This window comes from Barbus barbus (genome assembly GCF_936440315.1).
Source record: "Barbus barbus genome assembly, chromosome: 15".
NCBI lineage: Eukaryota > Metazoa > Chordata > Actinopteri > Cypriniformes > Cyprinidae > Barbus > Barbus barbus.
Genome location: NC_136743.1, coordinates 4,675,886 through 4,694,225, shown reverse-complemented (window position 1 = coordinate 4,694,225; position 18,340 = coordinate 4,675,886). Strand labels below are relative to the sequence as shown.

Genomic DNA, 18,340 nt, shown 5'->3' with positions numbered 1-18,340 from the left:
TGCAGTACAAGATTATAAAATGCATTATGTGAATGCTTGGCTAAAGAGATGTCTTTAATCTAGATTTAAACAGAGAGAATGTGTCTGAACCCCGAAAGTTATCAGGAAGGCTATTCCAGAGTTTGGGAGCCAAATATGAAAAAGCTCTACCTACTTTAGTGGACTTTGCTATCCTAGGTACTACCAAAAGTCCAGAGTTTTGCGACCTTAGAGAGCGGGTTGGATTGTAGCGTGGTAGAAGACGAGTTAGGTACGCAGGAGCTAAACCATTTAGGGCCTTATAGGCAAGTAATAATATTTTGTAAATGATACAGAACTTAATAGTTAGCCATTGCAGAGACTGTAAAATTGGGGTTATATGATCATATTTTCTTGACCTGGTAAGAACTCTAGCCGCTGCATTTTGGACTATCTGTAGCTTGTTTATTGAAGATGCAGGACAACCAGCTAGCAGTGCATTACAATAGTCCAGTCTAGAGGTCATGAATGCATGAACTAGGTTTTCTATATCAGAAACAGGTAGCATGTTTCGAAGCTTGGCAATGTTTATAAGATTGAAGAATGCTATTTTTGTAACATGGGAAATATGATTTCAAAGGACAAGTTGCTGTCTAATATAACACCCAGATTTTTGACTTTAGAGGACGTAACAGTACATCCGTCTAGTTGCAAATTGTAATCCAAGAGATTCTGTGTACTGTTTTTGGTCCAATAAGTAATATCTCTGTCTTATCTGAATTTAGTAGGAGGAAATTATTGGTCATCCAATCTTTTACATTTTTTACACAATCTATTAGCTTAGATAGTTGAGAAGTTTAATCTGGTCTTGTTGAGGTATATAGTTCTCATATATATCATCAGCATAACAATGCAAACTAGTCCCGTATTTTCTAATAATATTACCAAGGGGCAACATGTATATTGAAAATAGCAGAGGACCTAGGACAGATCCTTGTGGTACTCCATACTTTACTGGTGATAATTGAGATGACTCCCCATTTAAATGAACAAAGTGGTAGCGATCGGACAGGTAGGATCTAAACCATCTTAAAGCCTGCCCTTGAATACCAGTATAGTTTTGTAATCGATCTATGAGTGTGCTATGGTCTATAGTGTTGAACGCAGCACAAAGATCAAGTAATACTAGCAATGAGATGCAGCCTTGGTCTGAAGCAAGAAGCAAGTCATTTGTAATTTTAACAAGTGCAGTTTCTGTGCTATGGTGAGGCCTGAAACCTGAAATTGTTTTTGCAAGAAGGAGCACAATTGAGCAGACACAACTTTTTCTAAAATTTTAGACATAAACAGAAGATTTGAAATGGGTCTGTAATTTGCCAGTTCATTTGAATCTATTTGTGGTTTCTTAATAAGAGGCTTAATAACCGCCACCTTGAATGGTTTTGGGACGTGACCTAAAGATAACGATGAGTTAATAATATTGAGAAGCGGTTCTTCTGCTATAGGTAACGACCCTTTACAGGATACAGGATCTAATAAACACGTTGTTGGTTTAGATGCAGTGATAAGTTTATTTAGCTCTTCCTGTCCTATAGTTGTAAAGCACTGCAGTTTTTCTTTGGGTGCGATGAATGAAGCTGAAATATTAGACGCAGTAGAATCTACATTTGATATTGTATTTCTGATGTTATCTATTTTATCAGTAAAGAAATTCATAAAGTCATTACTATTAAACTGTGAGGTTATATTTAGATCGTGTGGCGTCTGTTTATTTGTTAATCTAGCCACAGTGCTAAATAAGAACCTTGGATTGTTTTATGATTTTGCAGATATGCTCTGCCCTGGCAGCTTTTAGAGCCTGTCTATAGCTGGACATACTGTTTTTCCACGCAATTCTAAAAACTTCTAATTTAGTTTTTCTCCATTTGCGCTCAAGAATACGAGTTTCTTTCTTGAAAGAATGGGTATCACTGTTGTACCATGGCGCAGTACGTTTTTCTCTAACCTTTTTCAATTTGAGGGGGGCAACAGCTTCTAATGTATTAGAGAAGATAGTGCCCATGTTGCTAGTCATTTCGTCTAGTTCATGTGTATTTATGGGTACACAGAGCAGTTGAGATAAATCAGGCAGGCTATTTGTGAATCTGTCTTTGGTGGCTGGAACAATTGCTCTGCCTGGACGATAACGCGGAGCCATATAACTAATATCAGTAATACGCAGCATGCACGATACAAGGAAATGATCAGTAACATCATCACTTTGAGGTACGATATCTATATCAGTAAGATCAACTCCAGGCGATATAATTAAATCTAGCGTATGATTAAAACGATGAGTGGGCCCGGTGACGTTTTGCTTGACTCCAAAAGAGTTTATTAGGTCAGTAAACGCAAGTCCTAACGCATCATTTGTATTATCAACGTGAATGTTAAAATCTCCAACAATTAGCAGTTTATCAACATTAACTAGTAGATCTGAGAGGAAATCTGCTAATTCTTTTAGGAAATCTGTATATGGCCCTGGCGGTCTATACACAGTAGCAGAGCAAAAGATAGGAGAGATTTATTTTGCATATCTAACAGTATAACATTAAGCAGAAGTATTTCGAATGAGTTAAACCTCCTGTATCCTGTTTCATGAGTAACATTGAGAATATCACTATATTGTTGCAACACCGCCGCCACGACCAGTCTGACGGGGCTCATGTTTATAACAGTAGCTTGGTGGAGTAGACTCATTTAGACCAAAATATTCATTTGGTTTAAGTCAGGTTTCAGTCAGGCAGAGTACATCAAAATTATTATCTGTGATCATTTCATTTACAATAGCTGCTTTGGGTGCGAGTGATCTAATGTTTAGGAGCCCAAGCTTTAAAAATTGTTTTTGTTCATTTATTTTGCGTTTTTCTGGTTTAATCAGGATCAGATTTTTCTAGATCCTGCATTAAATTTATATGTTGACCTCGCTATTCGAGGAACAGACACAGTCTGTCTGTATAGATTGGACAACGCAAGTACTTCTATCTTTTAAGTGGGTAGAACAAAAGTTATCATAGTAGTTATTTGAGAATTGGCTTTCTAGTCAGATGGAGCGTAGCGTCCTGGAATTTAATGTTCATTTCTCTACCATAAGCCGTCTCCAAAGGCGTTTCAGAGAATTTGGCAGTACATCCATCCAGCCTCACAACCGCAGACCACGTGTAACCACATCAGCCCAGGACCTCCACATCCAGCATCTTCACCTCCAAGATCGTCTGAGACCAGCCACCCGGATAGCTGCTGCAACAATCGGTTTGCATAACCAAAGAATTTCTGCACAAACTGTCAGAAACCGTCTCAGGGAAGCTCACCTGCTCGTCGTCCTCATCGGGGTCTCGACCTGACTGCAGTTCGTTGTCGTAACCGATTTGAGTGGGCAAATGCTTACATTCGATGGCGTCTGGCACTTTGGAGAGGTGTTCTTTTCAAGGATGAATCCCAGTTTTCACTATACAGGGCAGATGGCAGACAGCGTGTATGGTGTCGTTTGGGTGAGTGGTTTGCTGATGTCAATGTTGTGGATCGAGTGGCTCATGGTGGTGGTGGGGTTATGGTATGGGCAGGCGTATGTTATGGACAACGAAAAAATGTGCATTTTATTGATGCCATTTTGAATGCACAGAGATACCGTGACAAGATCCTGAGGCCCATTGTTGTGCCATTCATCCACGACCATCACCTCATGTTGCAGCATGAAAATGCACGGACCCATGTTGCAAGGATCTGTACACAATTCCTGGAAGCTGAAAACATCCAAGTTCTTGCATGGCCAGCATACTCAGTATTGAGTTTAGTTTGACCAGAAATCATGTGACTTGTCTGACCAAGAAACCTGTATGCTCTGGCTCACACTTTCATTTGTAATTGATCCGGGCCAATGACCATGACTAAACTGGTGCAGTATTGAGTTTAGCTTGACCAGAAATCATGTGACTTATCTGACTAAGAAACCTGTATGCTCTGGCTCACACTTTCATTTGTAATTGATCCGGGCCAACGACCATGACTAAACTGGTGCATTATTGAGTTTCGTTTGACCAGAAATCATGTGACTTATCTGACCAAGAAACCTGTATGCTCTATGGCTCACACTTTCATTTGTAATTGATCCGGGCCAATGACCATCAGTATATAAAGCAAGTAACTTTTGAGAATGAGATAATCAGTATGAGCTTTATAGTCGAGAGAGTGAAGCTGTGTGATATATAAAGTTGTCTGAGATTCTCGTCTTAGAGTTGTTTCAGTATTTTTAATCCTTTTGACTTTCAAGCTTGGATTCCTGTCGCTGATCAACAGGTGATTTTCATTTATTATTATTAATTTTAATTATTTTGATAGTTGTATTAAATGACATGATGCAAGGGTTGTATATAATATTGATAATGTCCTTAGTCATTTTATTAGATGATTTACATTGAATCATGTGCATCCACATGATATATCCTTTTGTTTTTTGCTTATGTCACATAAAATGTAATCTTTCATCTTTATTTACTTCATCAAATAACCAATCAAACTTTTATGCAAAGTTGGTCAATAAACAGTCTATTTCCCTGCATGGGGGTCAGAGCTATGAAATATATAACGTTGCATATTAGGAGGTGGAGTTGGAGCCATTTTGTTTCTAGTGTATTAACTGCTATTTACTAATGCAAACATCATTTAAAAGTCATATTTTTATCGCAGTGTCTATTTACACTAAGTGCAAATAGCCCGCCTTGTTGGTAAAGGCTATTTACAATAACTTTGCTCACTAACGTGTGATTGGGTTAGTCAACACTAATAAAAGAGGCTGCTTGAGCATCAGTTTTAGTGGCACAGATAATAATGTGCATGATTTATTTTACGCGATGACCTAAGTTTGAGTCAGCCTTTTGCCCAACTTTTTTTTCTTCCTTTTCAAATCTCATATTGCATCAATAAAAATTAATGAAATAATCAAAAAGTTGAAAACAAAAATATCCGGTAGGGTTAGGATAGGTGTAGGGAGGGCTTTATTGTCCCAATAAAGTGGCATCCATTTAATCATTTGAATTAAAACTATAATTTACACTCAATGCGTTATTATTGCGTACTGTTTGTATGTACTACAATATGAGGTGCAGATAATTGCCACTATTTGCAATAAGTAGCATAAAATCTTGCTGTTTTATTTGCACTGAATGTAAATAGCATCTATCGCTATAGTTCAAATAGCCGCTGCCTATTTTTATTTCCCACCAAGCATCATTTGCATGCAATTGATATTTGATTGATAATAATTGATATTTGCATGCAAATATTTTGTATCTAATATAATGAAAGCAATTTTTAAGTGTGAAAAAGTAATCAAATACTTTTTGATATTTATTGTCTGGGGTGTATCAGATCCACCAAACCTGGGTAACGTTTATTTTTCTTTCCAGTCATATAATTATGGATCAAGTTACAGATGATGATGTCATGGATACTTCTCCAGTGTCATACAGAAATCCGAATGATGTCAATCCTCCAGTTACACATCAATATACAGATGACATCATGAACAAACCTCATGAAACAGATCAAGAAGCAGGTGTTAAGACTCTTGAAACCTCAAATAAACCACATGGAGAATACAAGGTAAATGTGATAATACACTTAAAAATAGGATTTAAAAGGAAGTTTTCGCCGTGATCGCATAGAACCACCACTTTGAGCTCTTCAAAAACACCTTTCAGTCCTTGAAATAACCATTAATTTTCTTAGTGTGAAGATCTCTAAATAGAAAGGTTCCAAAAAGGTTTTTTTGCAGTGATGCAATAGAAGAACTATTTTTCTCAGTGTGAAGAATATTTGATTACTTTAACCTTTTTGGACTATAAAGAAGCTTTTGTGGAATGGAAAGATTCTATGGATGTCAATGCCTTTAAATAACCTTTATTTTTAACATACGCTATATATAGTCCAATGTATATTCTAGAAATTGTCCTTCTAATTCAAAGGTTTGGCTGTTTCACATAGTCTTTGTAGTAACAAGTAGAGATGCAGAATAAACATAGGAGTGTGATGTTCAGATGTCCTCATACTTCAGAGATCCATGCATACACACTTTTACACTCGCACAATTTAACAAACTTTAAAAATCATGGTAATAAGAAACAGATCATTTCTTGTTATCTCTCCAGGATAATGTGAAACCAGTAGAGGAAAGGAGTAACCCGAAACCTGATGGTAATGCAAAAACTGTGTGTTCAGGCTTTAATGATTCATCTCACAACAACACGGGTGAGAAATGCAACTAGTACAAAGTTCTGTCATGAAACTCTAGATTGCACAGGTTGATACCTCAATCTGATATAATCACATCATTATTCACACGGCGTAGCTGATTGGTTCTAGCTGCATCAGCAGCCAATGAGCTTGCTGCTCAACATTCAAATACTCAACCAGTAATTGCTGTAGCAGTTGCAGTGTGTGTCAGAAACCCTCCACCTTCCCCAGCTCCACCTAGATCTGCTACGGGATCATTTCACATAGCTATATATGCGGGGTTATGTCATATATGTTATATGTGCAGCAGCAGTATTTCCTACATGCTCACAGCAGCATGTTGTGGATGTATTGGCAGTAGCCAGTCTCGGTACCTGCTCTGCCGCCGCAGCAGCAGCAGATCTATTCATTAAGACTGCCTTGTATACTACCATGCTAAACTCTCAGAGAGTTGCCATGACAGAACTATATATCAGTAAGAAGCACTATTTCATTAACATTGTGGTGTGTTCTTATATTCTCTGAGTTTGAGAACAGCTCTGTGTTGTTTTACTTTAGATCGCGGTGATCCTGATTTGACCGTTGCAGTGTTTGGAAGCTCTGATGCTGTCCAGCTTGGATGTGACAACGTTCTACTCGGAGAGAAACAACTCTGTCATAAAAGTGCAGAATTTCCAATGATCGTTCAAGAGAGGAGGATATCAGAACATTGCGTCTCAGTGATCAACATGATTGGCTCACATGAGACTGATTTCAAACCTCTCGATCATGTTATTGGTCAACTAGTGAATGAAAATGAAATCCATGCCTTCATCTTTGTTGTGCGATTGGGCCAGTTAACAGATGCTGATAAGATGAGTATTGAATGGCTAGAGAGAATATTCTCTGATCGAGTTCTTTCATTTGTGATTATTGTCTTCACCTATGAGAGAGCGGAAGAGTGTGATACTATAATGGATGACCTGAAGAACAACTCTGTTCTGGAGCAGCTGCTGAATAAATGTGGAGGAAGATATCACACCTGCAGCAAGATCATGAACAACCAATCAGAGATGAGAGAATTGATGGACAGAATCAAGCGTCTGTTCACAGACAATAATCAGCGGTGCTACACCAGAGAGATGTACACAACTTTAGGAGACCTGCAAGACAGCGAATATCAAAGTGGAAACACAGCCTGTATGTTCATTTTTGGCTTACATTTACCACAACTCCATTTCAACTTTTAATTTTAATTCAAGATTCAAAAATAATACTGCAATAGATTAAAATATTTTAAATATTATGAAAGCTGTTTGTGGAAATTTGCCTCAACATTTTTTTAAAATTTTAACATGATCCTATTTTTTCACTTTCATGATCTTTTCTTTTACTTTAACTTTCATCTCATTAGCATTTGTAAGTGTGGTTCAATGCACAATCCTGCCCAGCCCCCTCTTCATATATTGTTAAAAAAAAAAAATTTTGAAATCAAACCAGGGGCAGGGTCAGCAGAGGTCATTAGCATATAAAGCAACATGGACTAAAATGGCTTGCTAAAAACAGCTGATTTTGACAGGGTAAAAAGTGTGTTTTTTACACTACCATTGAGAAATTTTATTCAAAGTATGTTATAGACATTTCATTAAGGCCCTAAAGAATCATATCAACTTATATAAAATGGGCATTGGATGACCCCTTTAAACACACAAACTTAATTACGAAACAGACATCACGAAGTAATGATAGCTTGAGTTCAGGGAGTCAGAGGTTGATTCTGAAAAATAGTTGCTTATCCCTGGTATCATGCATGCAAATAGATTTTGGTAATAAAACAAAAAAAAATTAAAAAGTGTATAAAAGGTCATTAGTTTTAATTGAGTTTAATCAATTTGAATCAGTAAAGAAATCTTTGATCCCCCAAAAAGATCATTATTTATTTTTATGTATCCTAATGATATTTAACACATTTGTCAAGTTGCAAGGCATGACTGAATGTACAGTATATTCCGTAGTTTTATTATGGCATTTGTTAGTGAACTGATAAATGTTAGTCACACTGAATGTTTCTGAATTAGCCTACTTGAAAAGAATCTGCACACAAGATGCATTTGTACTTTAAAAATTTGGGCATACTGCTAATAATGTTAATTCTCTTAAAATAACAGCTAATAAAAGTTTTCCTCTGTTTTCATAAAATCAAGGTGCAGTAAACACCGGGGACACTAATGCACAGATTTTGGGGAGCCTGGTCCAAACTGATAAAGCAGATAAAGAAAAGGTAAGAACTTGCAATATTAACAGGCCTATTTTTTCAGAGCATTATTCATGTTGCACCATGATCTCAAAAGTACTCGATGCATTTTTATTTTTGAATGCAGTTGGACTTCAAAAATTTGCATAATATTCCGTCCTAGATGCGTGTTCCATCTACACAACACTAACAGATAGCCAACAGTCAGAATTCAGAAAAAGGGCAGATGCAGGAGTAAAGTTGAATGTTTTACTGTTAGGTTCTTTCCTCTTCCGTTTCTTATTCTTTTCTTTTTTGTAAAACTGAAACATACAAAGATTACAAATGTCTTGTTACAGAGAGTTCACAAATAAATGTGAATGAATTTACATTATTTACAATGAACACACATAACAAAGGGCTACATTTGTGCTCTGCTTAGTATTATCACCAAAGAGTAATAGTTTTAAACTAACTTATGAATTTCACACTTATACCTGCATATACTGTATATTCTTGCAAACACTGAAGAAAAGTAATAGACTTACAGGCAAAGCCTTTCCAAGGCACATAACGCAAAGGAAACAGAGTAAAGAACTTGGACAACCGCATGGAGAGAATCTGGAACACTGCGATTATTTCCTGGTTAACCTCTAACCCAACATGGTCTAAATCAACCACTAAGAAAATAGCTCACGACAAACGAATAACAAACGAATGCATGACATGACACATAGTATCTAAAAAAAATATTTGCAAACAATTTGAACAAAAATGAATTGAATTGAATCTATAAATACTGAATATTTATCAATTAATGTAATTAACCAGTTGATTCTGTTGTATTTATAATCAATGAGATTATGTTACAACCCTTTCCTGACTTACAGAGGTCTAGGAAATGGGAAGATCAACACCTGTAGGCAGGTATCACTGTACAATCAGTGATAGCCTAATTAACATGTCCATAGTATTGCTGAAGAAACAGCAATGCATTCACACTTTTAATAACACATAAACTTGTCCCCCGCACTTTTTTCAGGCAAGTGTATTCATATAGAGGTTTTCAAGGGCCATAGAAGTAATAACTAAGCATCCAGCAATCGCTGCAGCTAAGCTAAATAAAAAGCAGAAATGTTTGGACTGATGAAACGTGAAGACATTAAAACACACGATTGCAACAATATGGTTTATATGTGTTTTTCAAGTCATCTCCTGGTAATAAATAAAGTATATGAATAATGCAGTGCTAATTGGCATAGCATTTATTACAGTATAGAAACTATTCTGCCATATTCTGTGATCAAAATGGAAAAAGTGTTTGTAGTGTATAAACAAATCATAAAATTGTCATTAGGAAAATATATTTCTCAAATATATTTATTATATTATAGATTTTATGTTTCTACAGTTGTATATACTGTAGGCCTAAATAATAATGTTTTTGTTTTAGATGCTGTCAGCGTCTGTTTAAATGTACAAATATGTAGGCTACGCAAATGTTACGTATAATAATGAGTTTTTGTTGTATGATTTTAATGTATTAAAAGTGTACAAATTAACATTCTTCTCAACTGCACTATTTTATGGTACTGTATTTTTCAGCTAGGTGCAGAGCAACTCATTGCCAGGCTTCATCTTGAAGGCAAACTGATAACAGTAGATTTCCTTAAGCCAATTGTACAATCACAGTCCCAAGAGTCTTGTGCAGAAGAGGAGCTGGCTTCAGTTTTTCTACAGAAATTGATGATGATGGACTACAGAGCAAGATACCTTCAGATTATAGAGAATAAAGAACATCACTCACAAAAAAGGAACAATGAATCATCTGAAGATGATGGTGATGTCTTTGATAGTATTTTTGGAGAAACTTCTAAACCCTCTGATGAAACGGATGCAGTCCATATGATGGATGTTCAGATGGCTGTGTTTAATTGTGCTGATAGCTTCCTAAAGCAGCTCATGGTGACTAAACTCTCACAGTGTCAGTATGCACTGCCTCTGCTTGTACCAAATCCATCCACACAACAGATTGAGTTCCCACTCTGGACATTTAGACAAATCAACAAGAGCTGGAAGACAACTGATGATACAGGTAAAGTCTGTAGCAAATTCCTACCAGTCTACAAGGCAGAGACCCCAATGGTGGCTTTCTTCAGGTTTGGCCAAGTGTCCTCATCCAAGTCTCAACTAATGAACAGCCTGATCAATGAGAAACACAACACATTCTTCCACAGGAACTGCCCAGGCAGCAGCAGAACCAGAGTGTTGATGGATGGAGTGGTGGAGATCGCCTGGTACTGTCCATCTGGAGAGAAAACAGACAGATTTACTCATTGTGTTGCGTTCTGTAACCTTCATGGTGATGCAGGAGAACATGAGAAGCAGCTTGATATCCTGACCGAAATTGCCTCTGTAAATGTTGCTATTTTACCACAACTTGACAAGAAAGACAAAAGCATGACCAAGATCCAAACCTTCTACAAGGACTCAAAGCCACTCATCTGCCTTCTTACTAACAGTGATTCAGCTCTCACAGAAATGCAGGAAGGGAAATACAAAATTGGTTTGAAAGGCAGAAATCAGTCAGTTGTATTTAAAGAAATCAGAAAAGCTATAAATAATGGGCTCTTGTCTACTCAATCAAGTTCCTTATTTAAGCTTGAAGATGTGTCCAAAGACAACGATATAAGAGTGGATGAGGTCGAAGTTGATGACTGCTGGAGTGGAAAAGAGGCAGCACAGCAGATGATGAGTCTACTAAAGGATAAAGATCTGACTAAAATCAAAGAATCATTCCTGCCATGTCAGGGAAACCTGTGGCATCAGTGGTGCCAGAAGAATAAAGAACTTCATCGACCGACATTAGGAGAACTACATAAGGGAAACAACATAGAAAAGAACAAAAGTACTAAAAAATCAGAAATGCTGAAAATCCGTGAACAGCAGCAAACATCTGTCCAAAGTCACTTTATCCAAATCTTCATCCAAAAACTGAATTCACCAGTAGGAAATGAGGTGGCATATTTTCTGAAATGGCTGGGCATCCTGCTAGACAATTATACTACTGAAAGGCTTTCAGCCCTTCTTCATGAGTATGATCAAAAATGGTCAACAGTCCTAACTCTTAAAAAGAAACATGATAAATCACGGCAAATGACTGCTGCACAAGTTGAACTTGAGAGAGTATCTGAAAGACTACAAGCTGCAACCTTTGGCTTGGAGCACATACTGAGAGAGATCGGTCAGATATATGAATCATGTTCATCTGTGAAGAAAAACAAAAAAGACCTCAAGTTTAACTTCTCCTCTCTTCCAAGTCTTGCAGCAGAGATGATGATTTCTGGATTTCCACTGGAGTTGATGGATGGCGATGCTGCCCATGTTCCTCTGATCTGGGTTACCTCTGTTCTTGATGCACTCATCCAGAAACTGGGAGACAAGAGAGTCTATGTGTTGTCAGTTTTAGGGATTCAAAGCTCTGGGAAATCCACCATGTTGAACGCCATGTTTGGACTGCAGTTTGCCGTCAGTGCTGGCAGGTGCACCAGAGGAGCTTTCATGCAGCTGGTCAGAGTGTCAGAGGAGATGAAAGCACAGCTGAAGTTTGACTACATTCTAGTTGTGGATACTGAAGGACTTCGTGCTCTAGAACTGGCTGGAAGATCAACAAGAAATCATGACAATGAAATGGCCACATTTGTTGTTGGTCTCGGAAATATGACATTGATCAACATCTTTGGAGAAAACACAGCAGAGATGCAGGACATTCTTCAAATTGTTGTTCAGGCCTTTATGAGGATGAAGAAGATCAAACTGTATCCAAGCTGCATGTTTGTGCATCAGAATGTTTCAGATGTTACAGCCGGAGAGAAAAACATGGAGGGAAGGCGGAGACTGCAGGATAAACTGGATGAGATGACGAAACTTGCTGCTAAAGAGGAAGACTGTGATAAAGAGTTTTTCAGTGACATCATTGCATTTGACATTCAGAAAGATGTGAAGTATTTTGCACAGCTCTGGGAAGGCAGCCCACCAATGGCACCACCAAACCCAGACTACAGCAGAAATATTCAGGAGCTGAAGGACACCATTCTCTTAAAAGCTTCCAACTCTAACGGCATTAAGCTGTCTCAGTTCAGAATGCGTATTAATGATCTGTGGAATGCACTGCTGAATGAAAACTTTGTGTTCAGCTTCAAAAACACACTTGAGATTGCGGTATACAGAAAACTGGAAACTAAGTACAGCGACTGGACGTGGAGCCTCAGAAGTGCCATGATCAGCACTGAAGACAAATTCTACAACAGAATTGCTAATGGAAACATTGGGGTCCAGGAAAATGACTTGTTGGCTGACATGAGGATGACAAAGGAGCAGGTAGATAAATCAATCATGTCTTACTTTGAAGAGGACAAAGACAAAGACATTCTTTGTCAATGGCGAGGAAGATTTGAAACCAGAATCATAGCTCTTCATGATGACCTTGTGAAGGGAACAAAACGAAAGTTGGATGAAGCGATTGAACAGAAAAAAGCCAGAGAGAAGCTGGATCAAAGAAGGACAGAATATGAAAACAAGCTTTTCAGTCGGAGCAAGGAACTAGCTTTAAGCCTGAAAAATACAGGAACAGACGAACATATGCTTAAGAAAGAGTTTGACACAATGTGGAGTAAATGGGTCACTGAAATGACCAAAGACACACCTCCAGTCTCAGACATTAACTTTTGGGAGGATGTGACAAGGATATTATCTGAAAACCATGAACTTACTCTTGTAAATGAGCGCTTAAAACAAAAAGACTTCAAACTGATAGACTCCCAGGGTAATTATCGTGACTACGTGATACTAAATAAGCATCTGGAGCATTCTGATGAAACAGCATCTTCAGCAGAAGCTACCGAGAGCTCTGAGAAAAGCAATAGTGGAATATTTAGTCTGTTTGGTCAAACAATTATGTCAGGCATAGAATATTTTATAGGGACTCCAAAGCCACAAGAGAACATGGGCCCAAATGCTGAATATTTTTCCGCAGTAAGGGATCTGACTCAAAAAATTATTCAGGAAACTGAAATTAAAATGAAGAAGTCACCAGTTGCAACACGAGGTTACAATGTCAGTTTTGTTCAGGAAATAACAGATTGTGTTAAAAAATCAGTACAGAAACATCAATCCATGAGCCAAAAATACAAATTGAAAAGGGAGTATACCATAGATCTCAGTCTCCATGTGTGTGACATTGCAAAACTGACTTTTACTGAACGCCACAAAGAATTCAGAGAAGCAAATGACCCAAGACTCTATCTTAATAAGCAAAAAACTCAATATTGGAACATCTTCGAGAAATACTACAAAGGAGCAACAACAACAACCATACTGAGTGAATTCATCTGCAGCAAACTTGAACCCTCTATTCTACAAGCAGTTTACAACAAAACTGCTAATGATTTGGCCACACAGATGAGGTCTGACATAATAGCATTACGTGAGAACAGACCAAATCTGGAGAAACACATTCTGAGATCCCTTGCAGAAAATGAGGACTTTAAGCAATACATACAATACATTCATAATCCCAGAAATCACTTCAAACAATTCATAAAGAACGAAATGGACAGATACTTCACCAAACAAAACAAAATGATTATAAATATTTTCAAAGGAAATCTAAAACAAAAGGAGCAGACTGTATGTAATGCAGTGAAAGCAGCTACAGTGGAGGCCAAGAGTCAGAGTGGAGACGGCAACATGTGGTTCAGATGCTTCACCACAGCCCTGACAGATGAGCTGAAACTCACAGAGAAGTCATGTGGTGATCTCAGTGAAATTAAAGACTTGGATTTCCTTGAGACCTTCTTGAGTGGCCATCTAAAAGAGAGGATGACAAACCTACAAAACAGTTTTAAAAACATTAATGACATGAAATTGGAAAACTGCAGGAAAAGACCAGATGAGATTTTGATTGAGCACTTCTGTCAGTGCTGTTGGGTTCAGTGTCCTTTCTGTAAAGCCATCTGCACCAACACAATGGAAGACCATCATGGAGATCACTGTGTTCCTTTCCACCGCAATACTGGACTGAATGGATGGTTTTACAATGAAACAACAAACTTGTCTATTAGTATCTGTACAACAGCAGTAGCGAGTGATCAATCCTTTTGCCCAAATTCTTCAGATGATACAGTCCCCTGGAAAGAATACAGAAAAGGAGGTCCTGAATATGATAACTGGAGCATCACGCCTGACAACTCTGAGCTGCCGTACTGGAAGTGGTTTGTGTGCAGATTCCAGAAAGATCTGGAAATATGCTACAGCATGACATTCCAAGGAAGTGGTGAGATTCCTGATGAATGGAGAAAGTACACAAAAAATGAAGCTCTGGAGAGTTTGGATAAATACTTGTAATGGGAAAGTAAACAAATGGCACTCTGTCAGATGATATTTGTGCATCATGATATCCAGATTTTTTTTTCTGAATACTGTTATGTTTTGTTATAAACACTGCTGAGATTTTCATTTAGATGTGCTATAGATGAGTTGACTGAAATGTGAAGGTTAAAAATGTTTAATAAATTACTCATTTGAAATGTAACCTCAGCTTATAAAAATAAATAGAGAACAGGTATTTTTATTTTTGTGATTTTTTAGATTTTCTGTGATTATTAGATATTCTGACTTATTCTAAGAAATTGGTAGATGTGATGATGCAGTGTAATGCTCTGGTTTTGACTGGAATTCAATAAAGAAATTAGACTGATATACAATCCTAATTGTATTCAATATTGTTGTTGTTGTTTTATTTCATATTAGACTTAATTGTAAGTTTTTTTGTTAGTATCTTATATATATAGTATCTTACTCTGGATGAAAACCAAGAATCAACAGGTTTATTAAAAAAGCCAACTGCATTATTTCACTTACCAGAGGTGAAAATGCACTATGATTTCCTAACTGTTAACTACTTTAATCTTAACAAAGCTCTTATAGTACCTACATAGTAAAATATATTTTTATTTGATTACCACATACATATTGTCAGTCCTTGTCTTGTGTTTCCCCTCCTCCCGTGCCCATATTTGGCCTTCCTGTTCCTGTCCTCGTTTGTCTTCATTAGTTTAATTAGTCCCTAGCCCTGTGTTTTGATTAGTCCACACCTGTTCCTTATTTCCCTGTGTTTATAAGCCCTGTGTGTCCTAGCCCCTGTGTCCGGTCTAAACGTCATTGATGTTCGTCTCTCCCCAAGCGCCTCGTCTCATTGTGTGTCTCTCTCCAATAAATGTGATTGTTGGAACTCCTACGTCTCCTCGCTCCTTGTTTCCCGAGAGGGAACGTGACAGAAGACCGGACCTACAACAACACTATGGCTGAAGACAGGCTTTGGTGTCTGCGGCAGGATGGTCGGGAGTTGGTAGAGGAGTTTCTTGAGCTTTCCAACGAGGTGAGCTGGATTGACGCCTCGCTCGGTGTGTGTTTTCGGTTTGGGTTGGACAAAGATGTCATCAGCTGCGATATCCCCACGTCCAGTTTTTCCCTTATCGGCTGATAAATTATGTCCTCAATGTACATGGCATTGATTTCGAAGTCGAAGAATGTCAAACCGATCTTCGTCCAACCCAACCCGAGAACAACCCGGCCTCACCAGCTCACCGCTCGCCAGGACCCTCCACATGCCCTGCCAAATGTTCCGGCCACCCAACTCTTCCCAGCACTGCTGCTGTCCTCAGCCCAGAGCACCCCCGCAACCCCGCGCTTCAAGAGCGCCCTCCTGAGTTCCCGCTGGTTCCGTCCAGCCCTCCTGAGTTCCCGCTGGTTCCGTCCAGCCCTCCTGAGTTCCCGCTGGTTCCGTCCAGCCCTCCTGAGTTCCCGCTGGTTCCGTCCAGCCCCGTGCTGCAAGAGCGCCCGACAGAGTCCGCGCTGCAAGAGCGCCCGACAGAGTCCGCGCTGCAAGAGCGCCCGACAGAGTCCGCGCTGCAAGAGCGCCCGACAGAGTCCGCGCTGCAAGAGCGCCCGACAGAGTCCGCGCTGCAAGAGCGCCCGACAGAGTCCGCGCTGCAAGAGCGCCCGACAGAGTCCGCGCTGCAAGAGCGCCCGACAGAGTCCGCGCTGCAAGAGCGCCCGACAGAGTCCGCGCTGCAAGAGCGCCCGACAGAGTCCGCGCTGCAAGAGCGCCCGACAGAGTCCGCGCTGCAAGAGCGCCCGACAGAGTCCGCGCTGCAAGAGCGCCCGACAGAGTCCGCGCTGCAAGAGCGCCCGACAGAGTCCGCGCTGCAAGAGCGCCCGACAGAGTCCGCGCTGCAAGAGCGCCCGACAGAGTCCGCGCTGCAAGAGCGCCCGACAGAGTCCGCGCTGCAAGAGCGCCCGACAGAGTCCGCGCTGCAAGAGCGCCCGACAGAGTCCGCGCTGCAAGAGCTCCTCTGTGGCTCCCAGGGGGGAGCTTCCCCAAGAAAATTTTTGGGGGGGGGGGGGGGTAAGAGGGTCACAGCCTGTGTGGCCGGGCCAAGGGCCAAGGCCACACGACCCGAAAAAAAAGCCCTGGCCTCCCGAGTCTCCTGACCCGCCCTGGCCTCCCGAGTCCCCTGACCCGCCATGGCCCCTGGAACGGGCACCGCCCTGGAGGCCTCCAGAGCGCCCTCCCCCCCCTCCCCATTGGATGGTGTTAGGCGTGAGGACACGCCTTCCGGAGGGGGGCGTAATGTCAGTCCTTGTCTTGTGTTTCCCCTCCTCCCGTGCCCATATTTGGCCTTCCTGTTCCTGTCCTCGTTTGTCTTCATTAGTTTAATTAGTCCCTAGCCCTGTGTTTTGATTAGTCCACACCTGTTCCTTATTTCCCTGTGTTTATAAGCCCTGTGTTTCCTAGCCCCTGTGTCCGGTCTAAACGTCATTGATGTTCGTCTCTCCCCAAGCTCCTCGTCTCATTGTGTGTGTCTCTCCAATAAATGTGATTGTTGGAACTCCTACGTCTCCTCGCTCCTTGTGTCCCGAGAGGGAACGTGACACATATTCTACATGTTTTAATAAATTGTGTGATGTAAATTCTGAATAAAGCTCAGTGAATGAACTGAAGTTTGATATATTTTTTTAGTGAGTAACTTACATATAGCTACTAATGCATAACAGAGGTATCTGAAGACTTTTATATAATGTGAATGGGTTCACCTTAGCTTTAATAGAGACAGACAATATGTAAACAGAGCAAGCAGGTAAATATCTGCTGCCTGCTGCTCTGTATGCATTCTGCGTGTCAGCTGTGCTTAAAGCAGTCGTCTACATTCATGCATAGGAAGATAACATTTTAGCAACATTTCCTTTTTTTCTTCTAATATTGATTCCAAATGATAAAAACACCAGAAAATGCTATTTAGGATAGAAGTGGAGGGTTAAATAGGATTTGTTCACATGATTAGGCTATATTGTGCATGTAGTTACTGTGTTGTTTATTAAGCATTTTTACTGGGGTTTGATAAAGCAACATTTTTGATGTCTCTCCTATGACACGCCTGCAGGATTTCAGGTCTGCAAAGGAGAACCACTGAATTATAAGAAAAAAAAAATGGTTATAATACACACATTGTTTAATGTATACAGTAGGCTATTTGAACATGTGCTTAGAATCAATTTGTGAGTGATGTTGATTGGAAAAATGTCTGGCTGCTGCCCAATCGCTGTCTCTTAACAAACTAGATTAAAGAGATATCGTTTAAACTCCTTCACAGAATATACCCTGCTAAACTTGAACTAAATTTAAAAAAGATATAGATGTAAGATGTAGCTTTTGCAAACAAGCCAGAAACAGCTGCTCATATATTTTGGCACTGCCCTTATGTGTCAAAATGTACTTGATTTTATTGCTGACAGTGTTGATGAAAATGTTACTTTACAGTGGAAAGATGTTCTTTTAGG

General features: G+C 39.5%; 1 protein-coding gene across 1 annotated transcript; it reads left to right on the top strand.

The window, feature by feature from the left end:
- The first annotated feature begins 5,406 nt into the window (after positions 1-5,406).
- LOC306881425 (interferon-induced very large GTPase 1-like) lies at positions 5,407-17,978 on the top strand. The gene is made up of 6 exons (XM_079435525.1): positions 5,407-5,598; positions 6,144-6,243; positions 6,787-7,392; positions 8,412-8,488; positions 10,046-15,469; positions 17,438-17,978. Exons 1-5 carry the CDS (start codon positions 5,413-5,415, stop codon positions 14,843-14,845), a joined length of 5,769 nt encoding a protein of 1,922 aa, XP_079291651.1. The 5' UTR covers positions 5,407-5,412; the 3' UTR covers positions 14,846-15,469; positions 17,438-17,978.
- Positions 17,979-18,340: the final 362 nt, after the last annotated feature.